The sequence below is a fragment of the Salmo salar genome, chromosome 04 (genome assembly GCF_965601325.2).
Source record: "Salmo salar chromosome 04, fSalSal1, whole genome shotgun sequence".
NCBI lineage: Eukaryota > Metazoa > Chordata > Actinopteri > Salmoniformes > Salmonidae > Salmo > Salmo salar.
Window position 1 is genome coordinate 73,623,189 of NC_138294.1, and position 26,061 is coordinate 73,649,249.

General features: G+C 43.2%; 1 protein-coding gene across 5 annotated transcripts in view; it reads right to left on the minus strand.

Moving 5' to 3' along the window:
• LOC106603719 (glutamate receptor 4) overlaps positions 1-26,061 on the minus strand; it is a 205,718-nt gene that overhangs the window by 50,496 nt on the left and 129,161 nt on the right. For all 5 annotated transcript variants that reach the window (XM_014197748.3, XM_014197742.3, XM_045717277.2 and 2 more), the window contains exons 4-6: positions 4,327-4,511; positions 2,547-2,600; positions 1,608-1,766 (exon numbers count right to left, since the gene is read on the minus strand). In XM_014197748.3, the coding sequence (XP_014053223.1) occupies positions 1,608-1,766; positions 2,547-2,600; positions 4,327-4,511 (398 nt within the window). The remainder of the gene's footprint in view (positions 1-1,607; positions 1,767-2,546; positions 2,601-4,326; positions 4,512-26,061) is intronic.

Below are 26,061 nucleotides of genomic sequence, written 5' to 3' on the forward strand. Positions count from 1 at the left end.
CCTTGATTGATTCGTCCTGCTCAAGACAGTACATTTTCTTGAAACGTCACATTTTCAAAGTTTAAGGTTTTGGATAGGGTTAAAACATTACATTTAGGCATGGCTAAGTTAAGGGATAGGATAAAAAAATTAAATGAGTATCTACCACTGGGGTAGAACACGAGACCTTCAGATCCGGAGTCATGGGATTACGCCCATTCACCACCCCTTTCCACAACGTAAAACCCAAGCCTCCTTCATGGAAATAGCACTGTTGCCCCTAGTGGCCGGTTTTCAAGGCATTTCCCGACGTCCTCAGGACATAGACAGATGTTACATTTTGAAGTCAATCTTGAGTAATCTGCATGGATATTGGAGCATAAACACAAGCATACACACACACTGCGTGTCGTGGCACAGCAGTATAGCTTAAATCAGTCAGTCCGTCACATTCTCGCAGCTAGGGCCAATGGCCCCCAGGGTGGACCAACAACAGTGCTGATGATGATGCCCCCTCCCTCCCTCCCTCCACTCGCTCTCTCTCCCTCCATCACTCCCTCCCTCCCCTCCCTCCTCCCAAATGCATCTCAGAGTCATGAGCACTGATGTGTCTGGGTGGAGGGTGACTGCTGGTCACAGAACCCCTTAAAGGGAGAGTTCATAATATTTTCAAATTCTTTTTGATGTTTCATCCAAACCATTTTAAGTTCCTTAGCTGGTTAATTAGCAACGTCCAGAATCTTCTGACTAGAATTTTTAGAGCATGGGTCCAGTGCATTCAAGTGCAGCAGGACAGCTAAAATGCACCAGTTCTCATGGCCCCTAGCAAGAGTGGAGCTCCCTCAGGTATTGGGCTACACTATTCCAATACTAAGAAAGTCCACAGGTGTGAGACAAAGAGGAGATTGTGACACAATCCCATAGCCTGAACCTCTCCACGAGACTGCACCGCAGTTAGCAGGTACTGTAAGGTATTCTAAGTGTGTGTGTGTGTGTGTGTGTGTGTGTGTGTGTGTGTGTGTGTGTGTGTGTGTGTGTGTGTGTGTGTGTGTGTGTGTGTGTGTGTGTGTGTGTGTGTGTGTGTGTGTGTGTGTGTGTGCGTGTCTGTGTATGTGTGCGTCTGCGTGTCTCCCAGCCCTAGCTGGGAGATAGCAGGCTAACCCACACCTCTGCAGTTGATCCTGTAGAATCCTAAAGTCACCTTCCCATGCATCAGACCAGACTGACCAGAGTCTAAAGCAATCCTACTCAGTCAGTCAGCCAGCCAGTCAGCCAGCCAGCCAGCCAGTCAGCCAGCCAGTCAGCCAGTCAGCCAGCCAGCCAGTCAGCCAGCCAGCCAGCCAGTCAGCCAGTCAGCCAGCCAGCCAGTCAGCCAGTCAGCCAGCCAGCCAGTCAGCCAGCCAGCCAGCCAGTCAGCCAGTCAGCCAGCCAGTCAGCCAGCCAGTCAGCCAGTCAGCCAGTCAGAACTAGAGGTTATCTACTGAAGAATTGTATTGACTCGGGCTCAGCTCTGTTAAATCCTCCATGGGTTCTATCCCCCATGCCGTAGAGGAGAGATACAGGAGAGAAGACCGTACTCCAGGCATGGTGTACCAGCTGAGAGGACTTAATCCCAGTCAGGGTGTTACCTTCGGGGGGCTGTCGGAGCCCGGGTACTCCCTCTGGTCCAGCTTGTTCCAGCGCTGCATCAGCTTGATGACCATGGGGTTGCTGAAGTCCACTAGCTGGAAGCCCGACACATTGGCCCCGCCATGCATGAAGCGCTCAAGGTTGATGTCCTTAAAACCCTGAGAGAGAGAGAGAGAGAGAGAGAGAGAGAGAGAGAGAGAGAGAGAGAGAGAGAGACGGAGAGAAAGATATTAATGGAGAGAAGTAAGGTGAATGAGCGAGGCATGCAAAAGGTAGATAGAAAGAGGGAGAGAAATAAACAGAGGGGGAGAGAGAGAGAGGAAGAGAGAGGGAGTGGGAAAGTGGCAAAGAGAGAGAGAAAGAGAGGCAGAACACTATGTTATACCGCAACAAAAAGGACACCAGCCAGTCCTTTCCCCTAGCCTTTTCTGAGAGCTGGGATCACCGGCTGAGCCTGAATTCTGTCGACGCCCTGCTTCTGCAGCAGAGGGCTGGTAAGAAGGATTGTGCCAACAGTAATCTCTCCCAGCCCAGTGCTCTGATGCCTCCAGTACTGTCACACACACACACACACACACACACACACACACACACACACACACACACACACACACACACACACACACACACACACACACACACACACACACACACACACACACACACACACACACACACACACACACACACACACACACACAGTCACTCACATGCACACACATTCACGCATGCACACACACACACAACCACTCACTCACACACACACTGAGCTGTCCTGTTCTGGACATCATTAATACACTGTCACCGTGGAAATGGGCTGAATACTAAATACATAGACGTGAAGAGAGAGAGAAGAAGAGAGAGAGAGAGAGAGAGAGAGAGAGAGAGAGAGAGAGAAGAATGGTGTAGTCAAGACATGCCAGGATTTTTTTCCTCACCAAGTTAGCCATGATGTAATGGTAGCCTTTGACATGTTTTCCGACACTGACAATCTGCGAGAGAAGGGAGGGAGAAGCGTTAGAGAAACATTAAGTCAACCCGACTGGAAAGGGACAAACATTCAACAAACGTTGAGTGAACCCGACTGGATTAGCATTAGCAAGCTTAATTGGCTGTCAGTTGAATGACACCCCAGTGTGTGCGGCTTGGCATCGCGTCAACATTGTCTTTCATGGGGAGAAATCAGACGTGCAGGCTGTCTAAACAAATGAGTAGGCATCCGGATGAGTGCCACACGAGGAGATAGTGTCTGTCTGTCTGTCTGAGGCCAGGTAGTAGGGAATATGAAAATGCTCCTGGCATGGAGAGAGAGACAGAGAATGTTCATTGATTCATTGAACACAAGTAGATCTCAAGTAGCTAAACAGACATTGAACTGAAGACAGCTGCTAAACCCTAACCCTAAACTTGGATGGATTACTTTTACCTTAACCACAACCCTAACCTAACCCCTAACCCTTACCTCAACACTTTTTAATGTCAACTTCAAATGGGGTAACGTCAGAGTTGGGATATCCCAAGGATCCCGGATAGGGGCGACCCTGTTGCTTATGTCACCCTGTAGTATGACTTGGCTTATAGATGATTTGTGAGGTACAGTATCTATGTAGTGATGATGAAGACTTTCTAAATGTTCTGTAAAGCATTCATTGTTGTTTGTTTAAGGTTTTAGCCTAATGTGTTTGAATGCACTGCTAACAAATACAATCTGTTTACACTAGCAGTGCTCCATTCTCCAAAAATGCTAGCCAGATTGTTCTGGACATTGCTAAATGACCAGGTAACGAAACAAAAAATGGTTTAGAAACAATAACACTGGAGGGAAGTTGAAAATAAGCTATGCTAAAGAAAAGTGAATTTACCCTTAAAATTGGGACCATGCAAAAAACAACAAGTTTTTACCACTGCATCCCTGGTGAACATGAGATACTTCTGAATAACAATGTGTACTTTAAATATGACCTGTTTATTAAGATTAAGTTGTGCTGAAGCCTTCTGAGATACAAAGGGTCCTGTTAGAGGTGAGCCCGGCTCACACACAAGCACACCACACACACATACTGACTCGCACACACTCACATAAACACTGAGTCGTTAGCACAGTGACAGATGCCTGAGCTGAGATTTGCTTAATAATTGAAACGTGAGATAGAGATACTGGTTGCCTGGGGGATGGCGGAAGAGTACACAATGAAACAGAGAAGGGGGTTATTCGGTTTGTAACTCTGACTACATATAGGCAACTGAGTGGCGCCAGAAGCTATTCAAACATTCTACAATTTGACCTAATAGACTGAATATACCTAAACCTGAATGATTATGTAAAATATGACACAATTGTGTTCGGTACAATATGGACCATCTCAGATTGTACCACAAAATATTAATGAATCATGTTTGCAGCTAATTAATTCAACTTAATTCAAATAAGCACTCTAGAACTGTAAAATCCACTGCAGGTCTCAAATTAAAATGAAAGAAAATGTCTCCTCTAGTCATTTGCTTTACCAAATGGTGCTGTCACCTGTTTTAGACTGTATAGATGAATTGATTGATTGATTGATTGATTGATTGACCTACTCCAGTATGTTGGTGAGCCTCTTGAACTCCCTAACTGCCTTAACTACCTTTCTTCCTTCCTTTCTTTCTTTCTTCCTGCCTGCCTGCCTGCTTGCCTGCCTGCCTGCCTGCCATGACTGATTGGCTGACTGATCTCACCTGCTCCAGCATGTTGGTGAGTCTCTCCGCCTCCAGGTCGATGACAAACTTCTTCTCCTGCCGTCGGTCCAGGTCCTCCAGGAGGCGCCGGTAGGCAGCGTCGTCGAAGCTCTCCACGCAGATGGCGCTCACCTGCCAGCTGTTCTGGCCCGCCTTCTCCATGATGGCCTGTAGTATGGCGTACCCTGAGGGACGAGACCAACCACCAATCAGATCACAGAATTTCATTCCAATAATATATTTAGCTACATAGTGACAATGAATTAATATTTTACTGCAGTGGACTAAATCAGGGTCACACATCAGGTTTCTTGGTAGTCTTAAACAAATCTACTTTGAAACAGAAGTATACACCTCCCACACACGGTTATGGGCTTAAAAAAAATAAGACACCTGTACCATGTCACATATAGAGTTGAAATGTATTCCATTTTGAGTTTACATCCCAATATTACACTTTATATACATCACAGAAGACTGAAATATAACAGAATCGTTTGACATGAAAACACAGGATTTTCTAAGGGTTTTTAGAAATCATTTTTATTAACTATGAAATTATGAAAAATATTAATAACATTACACCCATGAGGCCACTAGGTAATTTGACTGCAGGAAAAGGTAACAACATTTGCATATTGAATGTACAACAGTCAGATGCATTGCACCATCACATCTGCGCTACATTCATTTACAGTGCTGGTCCCCAAATCAGCATTAAAGTACATTTACAAAAGGTTATAAGGAATAAAAGGTTATAAACATTTTGGACCCATTACGAGCATCTGCTTTTAGTCTTAAAGCACCGTATTGCTGGAACAAAATTCTAAATACACTGAACAAAAATATAAACGCAACATGCAACAATTTCAAATATTTTACTGAGTTACAGTTCATACAAGGCAAGCAGTCAATTGAAATAAATTCATTAGGCCCTAATCTACAGATTTCACATGACTGGGAATACAGATACGTAAAAAACAAAAGTAGGGGCGTGGATCAAAAAAACAGTCAGTATCTGGTGTGACCACCATTTGCCTCATGCAGTATGACACATCTCCTTCACATAGAGTTGATCAGGCTGTTGACTGTGGCCTGTGGAATGTTGTCCCACTCCACTTCAATGGCTGTGTGAAGTTGCTGGATATTGGCGGGAAGTGGAACATGTTGATCCAGAGCATCCCAAACATGCTCAATAGGTGACATGTCTGGTGAGTATGCAGGCCATGGAAGAACTGAGACATTTTCAGCTTTCAGGAATTGTGTACAGATCTTTGCTACATGGGGCTGTGCATTATCATGCTGAAACATGAGGTGATGGTGGCGGAAGAATGGCACGACAATGGGCCTCAGTATCTCATCACGGTATCTCTGTGCATTCAAATTGCCATTAATAAAATGCAATTGTGTTCGTTGTCCATAACTTATGCCTGCCCATACCATAACCCCACCACCACCATGGGACGCCATACACCCTGTCTGCCATCTGCCCGGTACAGTTAAAACCGGGATTCATCTGTGAAGAACACACCTCCAGCGTGCCAGTGGCCATTGAAGGTGAGCATTTGCCCACTGAAGTCGGTTACGACACCGAACTGCAGTCAGATCAAGACCCTGGTGAGGATGTCCAGCACGCGGATGAGCTACCCTGAGTCGGTTTGTGCAGAAATTCTTCAGTTGTGCAAACCCACAGTTTCATCAGCTGTCCAGGTGGCTGGTCTCAGACAATCCTGCTGGTGAAAAAGCCAGATGTGGTGGTCTTGGGCTGGCGTGGTTACATGTGGTCTGCGGTTGAGAGGCCAGTTAGACGTACTGACGTTGGAGGCGGCTTATGGTAGAGAAATGAACATTCAACATTAACATTCTCTGGCAACAGCTCTGGTGGACATTCCTGCAGTCAACATGCCAACTGCACACTCCTTCAAAACTTGAGACATCTGTGGCGTTGTGTTGTGTGACAAAACCGCATATTTTAGAGTGAGCTTTTATTTTTCCCAACATAAGGTGTAATGATCATGCTGTTTAATCATCTTATTGGTAGGTGGATGGATTATCTTGGCAAAAGAGAAACGCTCACTAACAGGGATGTAAACAAATTTCTGCACAAAATTTGAGAGAAATAAGTATTTTGTGCGTATAGAAAGTGCCTTTCAGCTCATGAAACATGGGACCAACACTTTACATGTTGCGTTTATATTTTTGTTCAGTGTACAATTCATCTTAATGTGCTGGTGCCATTCGGGCAGTTTAGAGTATTGATTGGGGACTTATTTGTGGAGGAACTGTTTTTCTAGGTGATTTGTGATGCTTCCCATGACTGGGTTTTTGTATTTCTACATATATTTTGTGTTTAATATGTATATTTGTGCTGTATTGTGTAGGCCATATTTGAAAAATAAACCTAGGTCTCAATTATGTCTTCCTGGTAAAAAGTGCAACATTGTAATTCCAGCACGGAGTGGGTCTCATATTAGAATTCTGCACTTATAATCTGCCCTCCTTTCAGGGTTAGGGCCAATTCAGTCAGACTAAGTACTACTGATATCATAAAACTGAAGCCACAATCTAAAAACCCTGCCATCACAAAAACAACAAGCATGTGCTCCCACAAGAAACCCTGCATCCAAGAATAACTTTTTATCTGTGTTGAATTCAGAGTTCTAACCCTTTGCTACTACGCCAATTCTTCATACTAGTCCCACAACAAACCCACTGTTTTTGAGTAGATGGCGTAGTCTCTTTGATGAGAGACTGGTAGAGTGGGAGGAACCACATGGTGTCTAGAGGGGGAACTCTGGGCTGCTGGGACCAGACGAGGCCTTGTGTAAATAGAGGAATGATAGAGGGGTAAGAGGAAGTCAGGGGAGCCCCGCCCTGCGTCTCCTGTGTCCTCTCTCCAACAGGAACAGATGTCCCACTTAAACGGCCCCTCCTGGTGGCCATCACAAGCTGGCAACCTTTCTCCCTCTGCTCCCAATTAGTAGATTAACCTGTGCTCGAGTATCCACGTCTGGCAACTCAACCCCCCTTTTTTCACTCTCTCTCTCTGTGCACCCTATTAGAGTCTCTGTCTGTCTGTCTGTCTGTCTGTCTGTCTGTCTGTCTGTCTGTCTGTCTGTCTGTCTGTCTGTCTGTCTGTCTGTCTGTCTGTCTGTCTGTCTGTCTGTCTGTCTGTCTGTCTGTCTGTCTGTCTGTCTGTCTGTCTGTCTTTGCCAGGAGGACAAGAAGGATGGTAGGTCACACACTGCCACTGCTTCAGCTTCAACACACTCCCGTCAGGGCTGGGACTACCTGGATATGTCCAATAAGAAATGCAAATTTTTGTTTTCCTTTCAGAGGGCTGCCGTGCTTCTAGCTCTTAGGAAACTTTGCAGTGTTTTGTTTTTGTATGTATTATTTCTTACATTATTGTAATTACATACAGCAGGGAAGAACTAACTGAAATGGTCCACCCACACAGACAGTGTGGTGAAGAAGGCGCAACAGCACCTCTTCAACCTCAGGACGCTGAAGAAATTTGGCTTGGCACCTAAAACCCTTACAAACTTTTACAGATGCACAATTGAGAGCATCCTGTCGGGCTGTATCACCGCCTGGTATGGCAACTGCAGCGCCCGCAACAGCATGGCTCTCCAGGTGGTGTGGTGTGCCCAACGCATCACCGGGGGCAAACTACCTGCCCTCCAGGACACCTACAGCACCCGATGTCACAACCTGTTCACCCCGCTATCATTCAGAAGGTGAGGTCAGTACAGTTGCATCAAAGCTGGGACTGAGAAACTGAAAAACAGCTTCTATCTCAAGGCCATCAGACTGTTAAACAACCATCACTAGCACATTTGTGGCTGCTGCCCTATATACATAGACTTGAAATCACAGGCCACTTTAATACATGGAACACTAGTCACTTTAATAAAGTTTACATATTTTACATTACTCATCTCACATGTATATACTGTATTCTATACTATTCTACTGTATCTTAGTCTATGCCGCTCTGACATTGCTCATCCAAATATTTACATATTCTTAATTCCATTCCTTTACTGGGTGTCGAGGTAATGCAATGCAAATAGAATGGCTACCCAGACTATTTGCATTGCCCCCCCCCCACCCCCCCTGGATCGCTGCTGCTACTCTCTGTTATTATCTATGCATAGTCACTTTAATAACTCTACCTACATGTACATATTACCTCACTTACCTCTACACCGGTACCCCCTGTATATTTTAGGTATCTTTTTAAAGCTGCATTGTTGGTTTAGGGCTTGTAAGTAGGCATTTCACTGTAAGGTCTACACCTGTTGTATTCGGCGCATGTGACAAATACAATTTGATACTTAGATTTTTGTGTATATGTTGTGAAATTGTTAGATATTACTTGTTAGATATTACTGCACTGTCGAAGCTGGAAACACAAGCATTTCGCTACACCCCCAATAACATCTGCTAAACACGTGTATGTGACCAACAAAATGTGATTTGATTTGAGATAGATTTTCTGCTGAAATCCTTGGACATTTTAAAGACTTTCCAATAGTGACTTTTTAAATTCCACCCCTGGCTTGTGTTCATTAGTAACCTGACCACCCATCTACATCACTCTGCCAAAAGGCTATGCCCACTAGTGTTTCTTTCCACAATGAATATATGGAGTGATCAATAGAGCAGAGGAATTCAATTCAGGATTAGTCATCAGGCAAGTTCATTAGGGCACATAAAAAAAAAACGTTTAAAACCTCTTGCAACGGAAAATAAAAATGAACATTCATTATTTGTCAGGTCCATTGTAGGTAGTCCCTCCCGGTTTCAGTCCGTTTTCTCCATTTGGTGCATTATAAGTATGAACCTGGTGATAACAAGCACAAGACGACAATTCTGTAACGATACTAGTTTTGTGCTTTATATATGTCCTATAGTCTATAAGCAACCAGGCTATGGTCCTATAGTATATAGACAGATCTAATGACTAGTTGGCTAGTGGCCCATCTATCCATATGGCTGTGATTACAGTGTTTCAGTCAGAGAGCCAGGTGCAGCTTCTCTCTTCATGTCAGTGACATCACTGTAATTACACACTGGAGATGAAAGCAAAGCCCATTATGAGCCCTGTGAACAACTGACCTAAGTGCAGCCATTAAAGCGCCTACAGTATAGATGATGCACAAAAACACACACACATACACGTGCATGAATGAACACACACATGCATGTACACACATGCACAAACAAAAACACACACACACACAAGCCCTACCCACACACACGTGGTGCGACCTACGGCAGACACCTAACAGCCCACAGCAGCAAAAGTAATTCCTTTCTATGTAACGTAACAAAATCCTATCATGTTCTATTCGCAATCACAGGCAATCCACCTATACCAGCCCCACAAGCCCCACCAACCAAAGACGAGTGCTACGGCCAGTTTGCCTTTCTTTCCGTCTACCCGTCACTGATTACCAGCTGATAAATCTGTAGCCTGGAGCTGTGTGTGGAGCAGCAGCCAGCCACAATCAGCATCAGTGTCAGAGCAATTGCTGCCTGCACCACAGAACAGCACAGAGTACAGCCCCCCCCCCCCCCCCCCCCCCCCCCCCCATTGCACATAGGAGTCAGTGGTTATATGGAATGCATGCCATTCAATGAGCTCTTGTCTACTGCAGTAAATGAGTGAGAGAAGGAGAGTGATGGAGAGGAGGTGAATAGAGTCCGGTGGAGAGAGAGAGAGAGTGTGATATTCCTCCTGAGAGACCTAAACTTTTAAACTGAGTCACTCATCATGACCTGGAGACCCCGCTATTTGCTGAGCAGAGACAGATAGAGAGTCTGTGTGTGTGTGTGTGTGTGTGTGTGTGTGTGTGTGTGTGTGTGTGTGTGTGTGTGTGTGTGTGTGTGTGTGTGTGTGTGTGAGAGGAGAGAGAGAGAGAGAGAGAGAGAGAGAGACTAAGCAAATGTCAAATTGCCTTTTTACCAAATTACCATACGGCAGACCACGTATTCACCCTGCACACCCTAAAAGAAAAAAAAAGGCAAAGTCTTCTCATGCTTTGTTGATTTCTATTTGGCATGAGGGTCTGCTATACAAATGGATAGAAAGTGTTGTTGGGGGAAAAACATACAACATTATAAAATCCATGTACACAAACAACAAGTGTGCGGTTAAAATTGGCAAAAACAAACACATTTTTTTCCACAGGGATGTGGGGTGAGACATGGATGCAGCTTAAGCACCATCCTCTTCAACAAAAATATATCAACAAATTGGCGAGGGCACTAGAACAGCCTGCAGCACCCGGCCTCACCCTACTAGAATCTGAAGTCAATTGTCTACTGTTTGCTGATGATCTGGTGCTTCTGTCCCCAACCAAGGAGGGCCTACCGCAGCACCTAGATATTCTGCACAGATTTGTTCAGACTTGGGCCCTGACAGTAAATCTTAGTAAGACAAAAATAATGGTGTTCCAAAAAAGGTCCAGTTGCCAGGACCACAAATACAAATTCCATCTAGAGCACACAAAAAACTATACATACCTCGGCCTAAACATCAGCGCCACAGGTAACTTCCACAAACCTGTAAACGATCTGAGAGACAAGGCAAGAAGGGTCTTCTATTTCATCAAAAGTAACATAAAATTCGACATACCAATTAGGATCTGGCAAAAAATACTTGAATAAGTTATAGAACCCATTGCCCTTTATGGTTGTGAGGTCTGGGATCTGCTCACCAACCAAGAATTCACAAAATGGGACAAACACCAAATTGAGACTCTGCATGCAGAACTCTGCAAACACATCCTCTGTGTACAACGGAAAATACCATATAATGCATGTAGAGCAGAATTAGGCCAATACCCGCTAATGATCAAAATCCAGAAAAGAGCCTACAAAAACTCTACAACCACCTAAAAGGAAGCGATTCCCAAACCTTCCATAACAAAGCCATTGCCTACAGAGAGATGAACCTGGAGAAGAGTCCTTTAAGCAAGCTGGTCCTGGGGCTCTGTTCACAAACGCAAACAGACCCGACAGAGCGCCAGGACAGCAACACAATTAGACCCAACCAAATCATGAGAAAACAAAAAATAAGTACTTGACACATTGGAAATCATTTACAAAAAAACAGAGCAAACTAGAATGCTATTTGGCCCTAAACAGAGAGTACACAGTGGCAGAATACCTGACCACTGTGACTGACCCAAACTTAAGGAAAGCTTTGACTATGTATAGACTCAGTGAGCATAGCCTTGCTATTGAGAAAGGCCACCGTAGGCAGACCTGGGTCTCAAGAGAAGACAGGCTATGTGCACACTGCCCACAAAATGAGGTGGAAACTGAGATGCATTTCCTAACCTCCTGCCAAATGTATGACCATATTAGAGACACATAATTGCCTCAGATTACACAGACCCATAAAGAATTCGAAAACAAATCCAATTTTGATAAAGTGCCATATCTATTGGGTGAAATACCACAGTGTGCAATCACAGCAGCATGATTTGTGACATGTTGCCACAAGAAAAGGGTAAACAGTGAAGAACAAACACCATTGTAAATAAAACGTATATTTATGTTTATTTATTTTCCCTTTTGTACTTCAACTATTTGCACATGATTACAACACTGTATATAGACATAATATAACATTGGAAATGTCTTTATTATTTTGGAACTTTTGTGAGTGTAATGTTTAGTGTTAATACTTTATTGTTCATTTCACTTTTGTTTATTATCTATTTCACTTGCTTTGGCAATGTAAACATATGTTTCCCATGCCAATAAAGCCCCATAAATTGATATTGGAATTGAAAGAGAGAGCGACAGAGAGAGAGAGTGTGTATGTGTGTATGAAAGAGAGAGACAGAGAGAAAAAGAGAGAGAGAGAAAGAGAGAGTGAAAGAGACAGTGTCTGTGTGAGTCTGTGTGTGTGTGAGAGTGAGAACAAGAGAGAGAGAGAGAGAAAAGAGACAGACAGAAAGCGATAGAGAGATACAGTGTGTGTGTGTGTGTGTGTGTGTGTGTGTGTGTGTGTGTGTGTGTGTGTGTGTGTGTGTGAGAGAGAGAGTGTGTATATGTGTATGTGTGTGAGGGTGAGAGAGAGACACACACACAGAGAGAGAATGTATGTGTGTATATATATATATATATATATATACTGACTGCTCAAAAAAATAAAGGGAACACTTAAACAACACATCCTAGATCTGAATGAAAGAAATAATCTTATTAAATACTTTTTTCTTTACATAGTTGAATGTGCTGACAACAAAATCACACAAAAATAATCAATGGAAATCCAATTTATCAACCCATGGAGGTCTGGATTTGGAGTCACACTCAAAATTAAAGTGGAAAACCACACTACAGGCTGATCCAACTTTGATGTAAAGTCCTTAAAACAAGTCAAAATGAGGCTCAGTTGTGTGTGTGGCCTCCACGTGCCTGTATGACCTCCCTACAACGCCTGGGCATGCTCTTGATGAGGTGGCGGATGGTCTCCTGAGGGATCTCCTCCCAGACCTGGACTAAAGCATCCGCCAACTCCTGGACAGTCTGTGGTGCAACGTGGCGTTGGTGGATGGAGCGAGACATGATGTCCCAGATGTGCTCAATTGGATTCAGGTCTGGGGAACGGGCGGGCCAGTCCATAGCATCAATGCCTTCCTCTTGCAGGAACTGCTGACACACTCCAGCCACATGAGGTCTAGCATTGTCTTGCATTAGGAGGAACCCAGGGCCAACCGCACCAGCATATGGTCTCATAAGGGGTCTGAGGATCTCATCTCGGTACCTAATGGCAGTCAGGCTACCTCTGGCGAGCACATGGCGGGCTGTGCGGCCCCCCAAAGAAATGCCACCCCACACCATGACTGACCCACCGCCAAATCGGTCATGCTGGAGGATGTTGCAGGCAGCAGAACGTTCTCCACGGCGTCTCCAGACTCTGTCACGTCTGTCACGTGCTCAGTGTGAACCTGCTTTCATCTGTGAAGAGCACAGGGCGCCAGTGGCGAATTTGCCAATCTTGGTGTTCTCTGGCAAATGCCAAACGTCCTGCACAGTGTTGGGCTGTAAGCACAACCCCCACCTGTGGACGTCGGGCCCTCATACCACCCTTATGGAGTCTGTTTCTGACCGTTTGAGCAGACACTTGCACATTTGTGGCCTGCTGGAGGTCATTTTGCAGGGCTCTGGCAGTGCTTCTCCTGCTCCTCCTTGCTCAAAGGCGGAGGTAGCGGTCCTGCTGCTGGGTTGTTGCCCTCCTACAGCCTCCTCCACGTCTCCTGATGTACTGGCCTGTCTCCTGGTAGCGCTTCCATGCTCTGGACACTACGCTGACAGACACAGCAAACTTTCTTGCCACAGCTCGCATTGATGTGCCATCCTGGATGAGCTGCACTACCTGAGCCACTTGTGTGGGTTGTAGACTCCGTCTCATGCTACCACTAGAGTGAAAGCACCACCAGCATTCAAAAGTGACCAAAACATCAGCCAGGAAGCATAGGAACTGAGAAGTGGTCTGTGGTCCCCACCTACAGAACCACTCCTTTATTGGGGGTGTCTTGCTAATTGCCTATAATTTCCACATGTTGTCTATTCCATTTGCACAACAGCATGTGAAATTTATTGTCAATCTGTGTTGCTTCCTAAGTGGACAGTTTGATTTCACAGAAGTGTGATTGACTTGGAGTTACATTGTGTTGTTTAAGTGTTCCCTTTATTTTTTTGAGCAGTGTATATATATATATATATACACATATACATACATATATATATATATATATATATGTGAGAGAGAGAGTGTGAGTGTCTGTATATATATATGTATGTGTGTGTGTGTGAGAGAGAGAGAGAGAGAGAGAGAGAGAGAGAGAGAGAGAGAGAGAGAGAGAGTGTCTGTATATATATGTATGTGAGAGAGAGAGAGAGAGAGAGAGAGAGAGAGAGAGAGAGAGAGAGAGAGAGAGAGAGAGAGAGAGAGAGAGAGAGAGAGAGGAGAGAGAGAGAGAGAGAGAGAGAGGAGAGAGAGAGAGAGAGAGTGTGTGAGTGTCTGTATATATATATATATATATGTATGTGAGAGAGAGAGAGAGAGAGAGAGATGCTTACCAAGAAACAAGTAAATGTTCCTGCGTGGCCAAGTTACAGTTTTGACTTAAAAATATTTGAAAATCTATGGCAAGACCTGAAATTGGTAATCTAGCAATGATCAACAACCAATTTGACAGAGCTTGAAGAATTTTGACAAGGATAATGGGTAAATGTTGCACAATCCAGTTGTGGAAAGCACTTACAAACTTACCAAGAAAGACTCACAGCTGTAATCGCTGCCAAAGGGGCTTCTACAAAGTATTGATTCAGGGGTGTGAATAGTTATATAAATTAGATATTTCTGTATTTAATTTCCAATCAATTTGCAAAAATATCTAAAAACATGTTTTCAGTTTGTCATTATGGGGTATTGTGTGTAGATGGGTGAGACAAAAAATAAATCTAATCTATTTTCGCAATTTAATCAATTTTAAATTTCATCTGTAACAAAACATTTGAGGTATGAATACTTTCTGAAAGGGAAACGGGCAAGGGGCGACAGGTAGGTAGCCTAGTGGTTAAAGGGTTGGGCCAGTAACCGAAAGGTTGCAAGATCGAATCCCCGAACTGACAAAGTACAAATCTATCGTTCTGCCTAGGCCGTCATTGTAAATTAGATTTTGTTCTTGACTGACTTTCCTAGCAATTTTTTTTATAAATAAATACCTAGTCAGTTGTACAGGCTCTGTACCTACGCATGCTCACCAGGGTTTCAATAAAAAAAAAAATTGAAGCCGATAAATACAATTGTTTTAGACCAAATTGACCGGGAGGAAAAACAATCCCACTGCAAAATAATGCGTTTTATTCATTGATGGAAATATGAATTGATGGAACTACATTGACCGTAATGTTTATTGGTCTATAGGTTATCTTTGCTCCATTTTGTGGAATTAAACTGATGATTGTGTATTTTAGTTAGTCGCAGGGGCGGAAATCCCGGGGGGGACGGGGGGGACACGACCCCCCCATCCTGGGAAAAATATGATTTGTCCCCCCCAATATATCACTGAAACATAACTATGTAATTTAAATAATATTAATAATACGCAATGAAAGCAATTGTGCTGATTATAGACACTTAATAGCGCGTTTTTAAGTTTCAAAAGATTGCGACCCCCCCACCCTTTTCCTCACAATGGTTTGATCCACTGGCAAGGTAACAAAGGGGTCGTGTCTACTGTCTGAAAGGCACTCAATGAACGTAACTGACATAAAGTTAATCCAGTCAATCGCGCACACACACTAGCTGAATATGCAGAGCTAGCGTGCAAATATTAACTATTAAGCTAGCTAGTACCTATTCCATTTATGTGGCCTCGTCAAAGATGGAATCTTTGCTATCGTCAATTTATTCCGAGATCAGCATGCAGATGATGTAAGTTAGTGCTTCAAAGTCCCTGTGATAAGGTTAGCGATAAACTGAAGTCCAAACTGAACAGAACTACACTCTTCTTCTACCATTGTCTTAAATATATTTAATGGTCTCGTTGCAAAAGCTAAATTGTCGCAAGGGAACTTTTATTTATTTATTTTATTTAACCCGGGTAGCAAAGATTATAGCAAACACAACTGAAACGGAATTGGTGCTCGCTTGCTATGCAAATTCAGCTATTGTTGTAAGCCAGCCAATATGAAACAAACTATTAAAATTACAAAAGGTTGCAGCATATGTTGTGTAAATGGTGAACTCATACAGCTGTCAACTCTTGTCATTTTAATCCGTTTCACATTTGCTAGCTACCTTTTAGATCGAAGCCCAAATAGAATGATAAAAGATAAGATGATAGAAGCCCATCTCCTACTGTAAATAACCTACACACTGTGTGTGTGTGTGTGTGTGTGTAGCCAGCCAGCCAGGTAGAAAAATGGCAGAAAAATAAAAGACGGACATCAGCGTATTTTTCAGTACACCAAAACGCAAAGTAAGAACCCTAGTAGCCTAATATCTCAAAGACTAGTTGATAAAATGTTCATAAGAAAGAAATGAAATTCTAATGGAAATGATTCACAATGATGTCATTAGGCAGAGCAGGCAACATATGGCACACAGACAGCAGAGTTGGGGACAGATATGCAGGGACAGACTGGCAGAGACGGAGTCTCAGGTAAGTTTGTTGAGTCTTTGTTTGGCAACATTATGAAAGGTTCTCAATTTTTTTGACTTGTAAAATAGGAACATAATTGGAAAATGCCATGGATACCCCCACTCTCAACTTAAACTGGTGACTGAACTAAGATTTGTTAAAGGCAATGGTATTGCTGTTGTGAGTAGTTGTGTAGTTTTGGGTACCGGTAGTTAGGAGTACGGCAAACACCTTATTTCTTTGGTTCCTCAATATACATTTACCATATTACAATGTAGGCTATGTGTTACAGCACTACTTTTGGTGTCCCCCTCAGGAATTGCTCTTGAGAAAATGTCATGTAATTGTCCCCCCCAAAGTTGATATCAGATTTTCGCCCCTGGTTAGTCGTCATGTATCTTATTTATCAGCCGCTCACAACTATTTTGAGCGTAATATCATTCTGCTGCTGCAGCTCCTCAGCTAGTTGCTGCTGCAGTGAAACATGTGCTTTTATAATCTCAGCAATTCAACAACAGTTCTAAATGTAATGGCATGTTAAAAAGTTTTGATGGCCACAATTGAAAATAACTACACTTTGTATTTCTCAACTGGTAATTGAAGCAACAAAGTCACAAAGCCTAAGTTCTATCAGTGTGTAAAATAAAATTATACAGGAACGCATCATAGCTATTTAATTCTCGTCACTGGAGATAGTGGATAACACACTATCACATTTCAGAACAATTTTAAAACAATTACCTGCACTCCAGATCGCCAAATCAGCCAATAGATGGTATGGCCATACTTGTCTAGAACACATCCATCCGTTTATATCGTCATGATAAAGTATAGATTTCGTTTAGAGGTGCTCAATCTAAACAGTTCACCAAATAATTCAACTCCTTTTCTCCTTCAAGTACCATGTCCAAATGCGCGGTGCCTGTGGAAATAGAGATTTTGCAGAAAGGAGGAGATAGGAATCCCAATTGACAATGAATAGAGAAAGGTTCCACCCAACTGACTGTAAACCAATCACATTATTGTTGTCATGCCGCGTCACGCAGTTGCTAAACTAATCATCAATCTGTAATCGGAGTATAATGGAGTTTCCTATCTCCTCAAAATTCTCTCTGCGGGAAAGCAAAGGAGATTTTCATCTTTGTCACATATGGAACTGCTAGCATCAGGTGCTCTGTTTGAATTGTATTTTCCCGCTAATTGCAATTTGACAAATGCTTGAAAATTATGTTTTATTTCCTGATTCATTACAGCAGTTGCATTTTGTTAAGATGAATTACCATATTTTAAATGTAATTTCTGTCATTCTGAACACCGTGGGTGCAGGGGCGGTTCTGGGGGGGGGGTGCCAACGCGGAACACTAATGATTATGAACATGGTCTTTTGCCTGCTAATGCCTGCAATGCAGTCAAGAAAACGATATGACAACAATAACGTCTAATGTAACTGGCCCCTCTAACAGTACAACTGGCCCCAGCTTGGCCCCCCCAGTTGAAATGGTCTAGAACCGCCACTGCGTGGGTGGATAACCTAAACAAGCTTGGAAAATTCCAGAAAACGATGTCAAGGCTTTAGAAGCTTCTGGAAGGCTAATTGACATAATTTGAGTCAATTAGAGGTGTACCTGTGGATGTATTTCAAGGCCTACCTTCAAACTCAGTGCCTCTGCTTGACATCATGGGAAAATCAAAAGAAATCAGCCAAGACCTCAGAAAAAAAATTATAGATCTCCACAAGTCTGGTTCATCCTTGGGAGATATTTTCCAAACGCCTGAAGGTACCACGTTTATCTGTACAAACAATAGTACGCAAGTATAAACACCATTGGACCACGCAGCCGTCATACCGCTCAGGAAGGAGACGCGTTCGGTCTCCTAGAGATTAATGTACTTTGGTGCGAAAAGTGCAAATCAATCCCAGAACAACAGCAAAGGACCTTGTGAAGATGCTGGAGGAAACGGGTACAAAAGTATCTATATCCACAGGAAAACAAGTCCTGTATCGACATAACCTGAAAGCAAGGAAGAAGCCACTGCTCCAAAACCGCCATAAAAAAGCCAGACTTTTTGCAACTGCACATTAGGGACAAAGATTGTACTTTTTGGGGAAATGTCCTCTGGTCTGATGAAACAAAAATAGAACTGTTTGGCCATAATGACCATCGTTATGTTTGTAGGAAAAAGGGGGAGGCTTGCAAGTAGAGAACACCATCCCAACTGTGAACCACGGGGGTGGCAGTATCATGTTGTGGGGGTGCTTTGCTGCAGGAGGGCCTGGTGCACTTCACAAAATAGATGGAATCATGTGGATATATTGAAGCAACAACATTTTACATTTAGCAGATGCTCTTATACAGAGCAACTTACAGTAGTGAATGCATACATTTCATACATTTTTTTCCCCGTACTGGTCCCCCGTGGGAATCAAACCCACAACCCTGGCGTTGCAAACACCATGCTCTACCAACTGAGCCACACAGGACTCAAGACATCAGACATCAGTAAGGAAGTTCAAGTTTGGTATCAAATCGGTCTTCCAAATGGACAATGACCCCAAGCATACTTCCAAAGTTGTTGCAAAATGGCTTAAGGACAACAAAGTCAAGGTATTGGAGTTGCCATCACAAAGCCCTGACCTCAATCTTATAGAAAATTTGTGGGCAGAACTGAAAAAGCGTGTGCAAGCAAGGAGGCCTACAAACCTCACTCAGTTACACCAGCTATGTCAGGAGGAATGGGCCAAAATTCATCCAACTTATTGTGGGACGCTTGTGGAAGGCTACCTGAAACGTTTGACCCAAGTTAAATAATTTAAAGGCAATGCTACCAAATACTAATTGAGTGTATGTTAACTTCTGACCCACTGGGAATGTGATGAAAGAAATAAAAGCTGAAATAAATAATTCTCTCTACTATATTTCTGACAATTCACATTCTGAAAAATGAAGTGGTGATCCTAACTGACCTACTAGGATTAAATGTCAGAAATTGAGTTTAAATGTATTTGAGTTTAAATGTATTTGACTAAAGTGTATGTAAACTTCCGATTTCAACTGTAGGTCCGTTAAACTTCTCAAATGGCCGGTAGATTTAAATCTTCCCTGGCGGGCACGCGCGCCCACACGCACGCACGCACGCACGCCCACACGCACGCACGCACACACGCACACACACACACACACACACACACAGCAAACCTTGACAGGCCATTATATCTCTGGTGTGCTCCATGCAAGACCATCTCAGACTGCCCTGCTCATTGACTGAGCTCGTTCATGCGTGGGCTGATACTCCAGTCAATACTGTGTGTGTGTGTAAAAACTGGCAAACCCACACGCGCACACAGCCAAAGTGCTGCCTGCCTGCGTCCTGACACACATTCACTAGAACACAGTTTAAAGCTCTAGCTTTAACCACCCACATATTGTAAGGTTTGCTTCAATGACACAGTTTCTCAGTCTCTTCCACACCCCCACAATCATGTTTTCTCCAGTATTCCCTTATGTTTTCATTGGAAATGTGCCATTCTTCCTATTTCCTACAATGCATTTTATCCATGAGACTGTTTACAGCTACTCTAGAGTACAGATACAGCACTTGAATACAGATACTGTACAGCTAAGCTGCGTCCCAAATGGCACCCTATTCCCTACATGGTGGGGTCCTGGTCAAAAGTAGTGCACTATGTAGGGAATATGGTGCCATTTGGAACTCAACGTTACCCTAGAGCAGGGTTTCCCAAACCGGGTCCTGTGGCCCCCCCTGGGTGCACGTTTTCGTTTTTGTCCTAACACTATACAACTGATTCAAATAAGCAACTCATCATCAAGCTTTGTTTATTTGAATCCGCTGTGTAGTGCTAGGGCAAATCCCAAAACGTGCACTTGAGGTGCCTCAATGGAATAAAGAGAGTGAAAAATAAAGAGTGGCGGATAGTGAATGAATAAATGCAAGGCATGACGGAGATAACAGCTGAGCTCATGGCTATAATATTCCACTTACAGGGCGCTTTTCCACTCCATTGCAACGAGAAGGAGACAGAGTAGACACTTTTTTTAAATTGAAAAATGCTTATGGAGAGATTCACTACATTCCACGCTGAGTGGTCCAGAAATGAATCTCTCCACTGATCTGCAGTTAAAGCAATTAGGACAGGAACAGATTGGAGCAGGTTGCAGAGAAGAGTACTGCTGGTACTGGAGAAGTCTAGATCAAGATGTGTAGGCCTAACCGGGTCATGGATATGAAAGTTATTAACAGTTGTTATTATTATCCCAACCGGCAGTTCTGGTTGTAAACTGGTTGTAATGACGTCAGTTTTGGTTGTAAGCTGGTTGCAATGACGTCAGTTTTGGTTGTAAGCTGGTTGTAATAATGTTCGTTTTGGTTGTAAGCTGGTTGTAATCATGTCATTTTAACCAGCTTTGTCTGAAGGGATGAGAAGTGATGCAGAAAATAGAGAGAAAGAGCTACATGAGGAAAAGACATTAGGCTGTCCAGAGATGGTGGACGGGGCAACTCAATTCTGCGGGGGTGCAGGATATGTCAGTGTTCTATGCAGGCTGGTAACACCTCGACAGCTGCAGTGTCAATACAGACATTGATACATATGGTGAAGCAGCAACCTTTTCCCACTGTGTTACAACAACCCATGTTTAGGCCTTGAGTAGAGATTGGCAGCTGGCGTGGTGACAGAAACAGCCGAAACAGCAATAGCAGGAGTAGCAGTAGTTACATCAGTGACCCCAACAGGAGCTGTCCGTTCAGCACCACAACTGAGCAGGCTGCTGTAGTTTATGCTGTATCAATATCATCAATAGAAGCTGTCTCTTCAGCACCCCCACTGTAGCAGTATGTACAGCAGTATCCTCAATAGGAGCTGTCCCTTCAGCACCACCACTGTAGCAATAGTTACAACAGTCTCCCCAATAGGTACTGTCCATTCACCACCCCCACTATAGCTGTAGTTACAGCAGTATCCCCAATCTTCAAAACCACCACTGAGCAGGCTGCTATAGCTACTGCTGTAGCAGTACCCCTAAATAAGAGCTGTCCGTTAAGCAGGGTCATTGAGCAAGCTGTAGTATGTATCAGCACCAAGGACAGCTCCACACCATGCCGAATACATACAGATGCTCTTGTGCTGCAATCAGGGCCCGTATTTAACGTTTCACAGTAGGATTGCTGTTTTGCCGTTTAAGATCATAATGAACAAGATTATACGGACAAGGGTGACCTGAGCCTACATCAGCACTCTAACTGTCGGACACTTGGGCCCTGACCAACTAATGGGAAAAACCAGGCCATTGTTTGTTTATGCCTGCCTGTTTGGTGATGTGCTTGGAGTTGGTTTTGAGTAGTTTTGCAATGTTCTGGCTGCTTTTTATATTTCAAACAAACATATATCTGAAACCTGAAAGCACGGTTTGAATGTGTAGCTTCTCATTGTGTTGATCTCATGGAGAGTCAGCCCTTGCATCTATAGCTTCCATATTCATTTGAGAGTGGTAAAAATGTCCAGCCACAATTGTTAAGCTTTATAGCAAACCAAGTAGCGGGGCTACCAGTTGGGCTAATAATGAATTCAGGATTATGGCTTTAACACAGTTGGCATGTCCTCAACATGACTATTGTCACAGGTTCAGGGCCCATAATCATGAATGATTAGGAGTGCTGATCTAGGATGAGATCCCCCTTTCCATGTTACTAAGATCTAAAAGGCAAAACTGATCCTAGATCAGCACTCCTACTCTGAGACGCGTACGGGCCCAGATCTCAACACTGCTACACTAAGGTACAGTTGAAGTCGGAAGTTTACATACACTTAGGTTGGAGTCATTAAAACTTGCTTTTTAACCACTCCACAAATTTCTTGTTAACAAACTATACTTTTGGCAAGTCGGTTAGGACATCTACTTTGTGCATGACACAAGTAATTTTTCCAACAATTGTTTACAGACAGATTATTTCACTTATAATTCACTGTATCACAACTCCAGTGGGTCAGAAGTTTACATACACTAAGTTGACTGTGCCTTTAAACAGCTTGGAAAATTCCAGAAAATGATGGCATGGCTTTAGAAGCTTCTGATAGGTTAATTGACATCATTTGAGTCAACTGGAGGTGTACCTGTGGATGTATTTCAAGGCCTACCTTCAAACTCAGTGCCTCTTTGCTTGACATCCTGGGAAAATCAAAAGAAGTAAGCCAAGACCTCAGAAAAAATTGTAGACCTCCACAAGTCTGGTTCATCCTTGGGAGAAATTTCCAAATGCCTGAATGTACCTGTCACAGGATCCAACGAAAGTGGCGCCCCTCCTCGGTCGGGCGGCGCTCGGCGGTCGTCGTCGCCGGCCTATTAGCTGCCACCGATCGTTGTTTCTGTGTCTTTTAGTTTTGTCTGTCTGTTCCGCACCTGTTTTGTGTATGTTATTAGCCTGTTAGGGCTAGGGGGCAGTATTGACACGGCCGGATAAAAAACGTATTCAATTTAATCTGGTTACTACTCCTGCCCAGTAACTAGAATATGCATATAATTATTGGCTTTGGATAGAAAACACCCTAAAGTTTCTAAAACTGTTTGAATGGTGTCTGTGAGTATAACAGAACTCAAATGGCAGGCCAAAACCTGAGAAGATTCCATGCAGGAAGTGGCCTGTCTGACAAGTTGTGTTTCATCTTGGCTCTTTTTATTGAAGACTGAGGATCTTTGCTCTAACGTGACACTTCCTACGGCTCCCATAGGCTCTCAGAGCCCGGGAAAAAGCTGAACGATATCGAGGCAGCCTCTGGCTGAAACAATCTATCGCTTTTGGCAAGTGGCCGATCAGAGTACTATGGGCTTAGGCGCGTGCACGAGTCGACCCCATGCTTTATTTTCTTTCGTCTGTTTACCTAAACGCAGATTCCCGGTCGGAATATTATCGCTTTTTTATGAGAAAAATGGCATAAAAATTGATTTTAAACAGCGGTTGACATGCTTCGAAGTACGGTAATGGAATATTTAGAATTTTTTTGTCACGAATTGCGCCATGCTCGTCACCCTTATTTACCCTTGAACGCACGAACAAAACACCGCTGTTTGGATATAACTATGGATTATTTTGAACCAAACCAACATTTGTTATTGAAGTAGAAGTCCTGGGAGTGCATTCTGACGAAGACAGCAACGGTAATAACATTTTTCTTATAGTAAATCTGACTTTGGTGAGTGCTAAACTTGCTGGGTGTCTAAATAGCTAGCCCTGTGATGCTGGGCTATCTACTGAGAATATTGCAAAATGTGCTTTCACCGAAAAGCTATTTTAAAATCGGACATATCGAGTGCATAGAGGAGTTCTGTATCTATAATTCTTAAAATAATTGTTATGCTTTTTGTGAACATTTATCGTGAGTAATTTAGTAAATTCACCGGCAGTGTTCGGTGGGAATGCTAGTCACATGCTAGTCACATGCTAATGTAAAAAGCTGGTTTTTGATATAAATATGAACTTGATTGAACAAAACATGCATGTATTGTATAACATAATGTCCTAGGGTTGTCATCTGATGAAGATCATCAAAGGTTAGTGCTGCATTTATCTGTGGTTTGGGTTTATGTGACATTATATGCTAGCTTGAAAAATGGGTGTCTGATTATTTCTGGCTGGGTACTCTGCTGACATAATCTAATGTTTTGCTTTCGTTGTAAAGCCTTTTTGAAATCGGACAGTGTGGTTAGATTAACGAGAGTCTTGTCTTTAAAATGGTGTAAAATAGTCATATGTTTGAGAAATTGAAGTTTTTGCATTTTTGAGGTTTTTGAATAACGCGCCATGGGATTACACTGGCTGTTACGTAGGTGGGACGATTTGGTGCCACCTACCCTAGAAAGGTTAGTCGGGGCTTATTTAAGGTGTGTTTTCAGTTGGGTTTTTGTGCGGGATTGTTTATTGTCCACGTTGCGTTACCGACAATTATTATCGAAGGATTTACCGGGCTGCGCTCCTTGCCTTTTTGTGCCTTGGAATTATATTTTGTGTTTTATGGGAAAGTGTTTCTCCCAGGCGAACTGTGTATAGCGCCCTGTGCCTTTTTCGGCGTTTGTGTGTGTCGGTTTGATTAAAAGACACTCACCTCCAGCACCTCTGTCTCCTGCATTTGATTCCGCCTATCCGCCAGTCCAAATCAGACGTGACAGTACCACATTAATCTGTACAAACAATAGTACGCAAGTATAAACACCATGGGACCATGCAGCCATTATACCTCTCAGGAAGGAGACGTGTTCTGTCTCCTAGAGATCAATGTACTTTGGTGCGAAAAGTGCAAATCAATCCCAGAACAACAGTAAAGGACCTTGTGAAGATGCTGGAGGAAACAGGTACAAAAGTATCTATATCCACAGTAAAACGAGTCCTATATCGACATAACCTGAAAGGCCGCTCAGCAAGGAAGAAGCCACTGCTCCAAAACCGCCATAAAAAAGCCAGACTACAGTTTGCAACTGCAAATGGGGACAAAGATGATACAACAAAAATAGAGCAGTTTGGCCATAATGACCATCGTTATGTTTGTTGGAAAAAGGGGGACGCTTGCAAGACGAAGAACACCATCCCAACCATGAAGCACGGGGGTGGCAGCATCATGTTGTGGGGGTGCTTTGCTGCAGGAGGGACTGGTGCACTTCACAAAATAGATGGCATCATGAGGATGGAAAATTATGTGGATATATTGAAGCAACATCTCAAGACATCAGTCAGGAAGTTAAAGCTTAGTCGCAAATTGGTCTTCCAAATGGACAATGACCTCAAGCATACTTCCAAAGTTGTGGCAAAATGGCTTAAGGACAACAAAGTCAAGGTATTGGAGTGGCCATCACAAAGCCCTGACCTCAATCCAATAGAAAATGTGTGGGCAGAACTGAAAAAGTGTGTGCGAGGACGGAGGCCTACAAACCTGACTCAGTTACACCAGCTATGTCAGGAGGAATGGGCCAAAATTCACCCAACTTATTGTGGGAATCTTGTGGAAGGTTACCCGAAACGTTTGACCCAAGTTAAACAATTTAAAGGCAATGCTACCAAATACTAATTGAGTGTATGTAAATGTTTGACCCACTGGGAATGTGATGAAAGAAATAAAAGCTGAAATAAATCATTCTCTCTACTATTAATCTGACATTTCACGTTCTTAAAATAAAGTGGTGATCCTAACTGACCTATAACAGGACATTTTTACTAGGATTAAATGTCAGGAAATGTGAAAAATGGTATTTACATGTATTTGGCTAAGGTGTGTGTAAACTTTCTACTTCAACTGTACATATGCTTGGGAGTATGTATGGACTGTGGGAATTGAAGATTTTCAGGGCTATTTAAGAAATGTTCAACTGAAATTAGCGATATAGTTTAGCTACATCCCCTCTGGGTTGAAACAGACATCTGAGAACAGGGTGAGCCATTATCGATAGCTGTAAGAGAAGGAGAGACACACACACAGAGAGAGAGAGAGAGAGAGAGAGAGAGAGAGAGAGAGAGGGTGGGGGAAGTGGGAGACAGAGAGGCTTGAGTAAGA